General features: G+C 38.6%; 1 protein-coding gene across 1 annotated transcript; it reads left to right on the top strand.

The window, feature by feature from the left end:
* The first annotated feature begins 423 nt into the window (after positions 1-423).
* LOC109591773 (uncharacterized) lies at positions 424-1,775 on the top strand. The gene is made up of 3 exons (XM_020007426.1): positions 424-588; positions 639-1,193; positions 1,258-1,775. Exons 1-3 carry the CDS (start codon positions 471-473, stop codon positions 1,677-1,679), a joined length of 1,095 nt encoding a protein of 364 aa, XP_019862985.1. The 5' UTR covers positions 424-470; the 3' UTR covers positions 1,680-1,775.
* Positions 1,776-2,061: the final 286 nt, after the last annotated feature.

Below are 2,061 nucleotides of genomic sequence, written 5' to 3'. Positions count from 1 at the left end.
AAAGTAGAGGAATTAAAAGATGGCTTTTATGCAGAGGAGCATCTCTACGAGGCAAAAAGTCTGACTTGGTGCTAAGCCTACGGGTAAGCTATAGGGCCTTAGTCTCGCGTAGCCAGCCCCTCCCTCAACGGGAGGGTCTAGTCTGGTCGAATGAGTGTAGATCGTTCGTTCTACTTCACCCCAAAACAGGGTGAACCGGATGTGGTTGTAGTAGGCGTTACCTTAATCCTCGTGGTACATCAGATGCTCTTACTCGAGCTAAAAACTCTGGCACTAACGCAGAGAAAAGAAGCAGAAGAGAAGCTGTTTAGCCATCCAGACAAAAATTGTAGCCTGCTCTCTCCAACAGCCTTGCCAACAACAGATAGAAGATATTTAACCACGTGTTGCATAAAGTATGCGGTGGTGAACAAACATAATCATAGATACGGACCTGAATAGGGATTGGAAACTTAGCCAATTAGCACCAAATGTCTCACCTCAGTCCTTGTCTACCGCGCTCGAGCGGGAAAGAAAGCAGCCAGGTTATCAATGGGCGTGTAGATGAAAGGCGGGGCCAATTTAAGATGGCTGAAGGCCATGTTTCTGGTGAGTATGACTAATATAAACTGTCGTTTCATCTTCTGTTTTTATTTCAGACGATTTACAGATGTTCATAAGTGTAGTAGCAAATGTAACTAAAGATGAAGACTTTGATTTACCAAGTGAAAGGTCCCAGAGAGCTCGTTTACTGGCTGAAAAGTTGCTGACATTTGCTGATAAGAATGAGGCACCAGTTAAAGTATTTGCTGAGGGTCTTTTGCTAGATATCAGAAAGTGCTGTTCTCATGATAAGCCAGTGTCATGGCACATTTTCAGAGAACTAATGTGGGAAAAGTACTACAAACTGTGTTCTAGTGATGATTTTGTAAGTTCGTGGATGAGTTTTTTGGAATGTAGCATTGGAATGACTGGCACTCCAATTTTCTTTCAATATGTTACGAGAGTTCTTCTTGAAAGGGTTGTGAAAAGCCAATTTCCATTGGATCTGACTCAAAATGTTAGCACAGCATCAGCATCCCTGGACCTAGAAGAAAGGAATGCCCTTCGTTATTGTGGTGGGTATCTGTTGCGTTCTTTAAAGAAGAAGGTTGAAAAGTCAGCTCATCCACTCAAAGAGTTGTTGCTGCTTTGTCTTAGGGACTTATTTGAAGGTAAGAGTTTCAGGAAACAATCTATGATATGATGTACATGTATCTCATTCTCATCACATTTTAGGTTACAATCTAAGTGAGACTACTGAGGATATTGATGAATCAGGAAAATGGACAATGGAAATTAATCGTGGTGGACTCATTCTCATAGATGATTCTATGTATCTACTCTTGGTGTCTGTTGAACAGCAATTTAGAAGTCACTTTACTCTAGACTATGCTGTGTCGTCAAAGGAAAGTATTAAAGATCATGCCTTTCAGAAAATTATTCAAAATGAAGAGGTATTATTCCATTGGGAAATTGTATCAATTAATTGGGACTTAGAGGAAGCTGAAGAATTATTGAAATTATTGGTGAAGCATTACATCACAGTGCGAGGATTTTCATTTGCAAGTGCGTTTGTGGAAAAATTTAAGCAATCAGAAAAGAAGTCAACACAGAAGTCTAAAGGTTTACGTAAAACTATGGACAAATCTAAAGTTTGATAATTAAAATTAATATACATGTATGGTACAATAGTTATATTAATGTTTCTTTTATTTATGTATGTTGTTAAATCATAGTTAAATTATGTAAATTAATCTAATGTTATTAAGTACTGTTATGTCGCCTTCTTCTTGGAAGTGGTGTATTATCCATGGGCATGGTCCTCTCACCTGTTATAGTTCGGCCTCTACAATTACCCTTAAAGTGTAAGTGCAGTGATTTTTTAGGGTATTTATTTTATGGTCTTTATATGATTGCCTGACCATAATAATGATGTGTTCCAACTCCCATTGTCTAAAAAAATTTATTCACTGAGATATGAGTCTTCAAAGATGCACTTTTTGCTTCCTGCCAATTTACTTCCTGTCGGTGGGTGTGGCT

Source organism: Amphimedon queenslandica, unplaced genomic scaffold (assembly GCF_000090795.2).
Source record: "Amphimedon queenslandica unplaced genomic scaffold, v1.1 AMPQUscaffold_7284_Cont20763, whole genome shotgun sequence".
NCBI classification, from domain to species: domain Eukaryota; kingdom Metazoa; phylum Porifera; class Demospongiae; order Haplosclerida; family Niphatidae; genus Amphimedon; species Amphimedon queenslandica.
The sequence above is the reverse complement of the archived record's forward strand: the minus strand, read 5'-3'. Positions and strand labels throughout refer to the sequence as shown.

Bases quoted from the DNA above. Each gene is read 5' to 3' on its own strand.
- LOC109591773 (XM_020007426.1), top strand. From the start codon at position 471: ATGTCTCACCTCAGTCCTTGTCTACCGCGCTCGAGCGGGAAAGAAAGC. The intron at 589-638 runs GTGAGTATGACT...TTTTTATTTCAG, and splicing joins GGCTGAAGGCCATGTTTCTG to ACGATTTACAGATGTTCATA. The intron at 1,194-1,257 runs GTAAGAGTTTCA...ATCACATTTTAG, and splicing joins TCTTAGGGACTTATTTGAAG to GTTACAATCTAAGTGAGACT.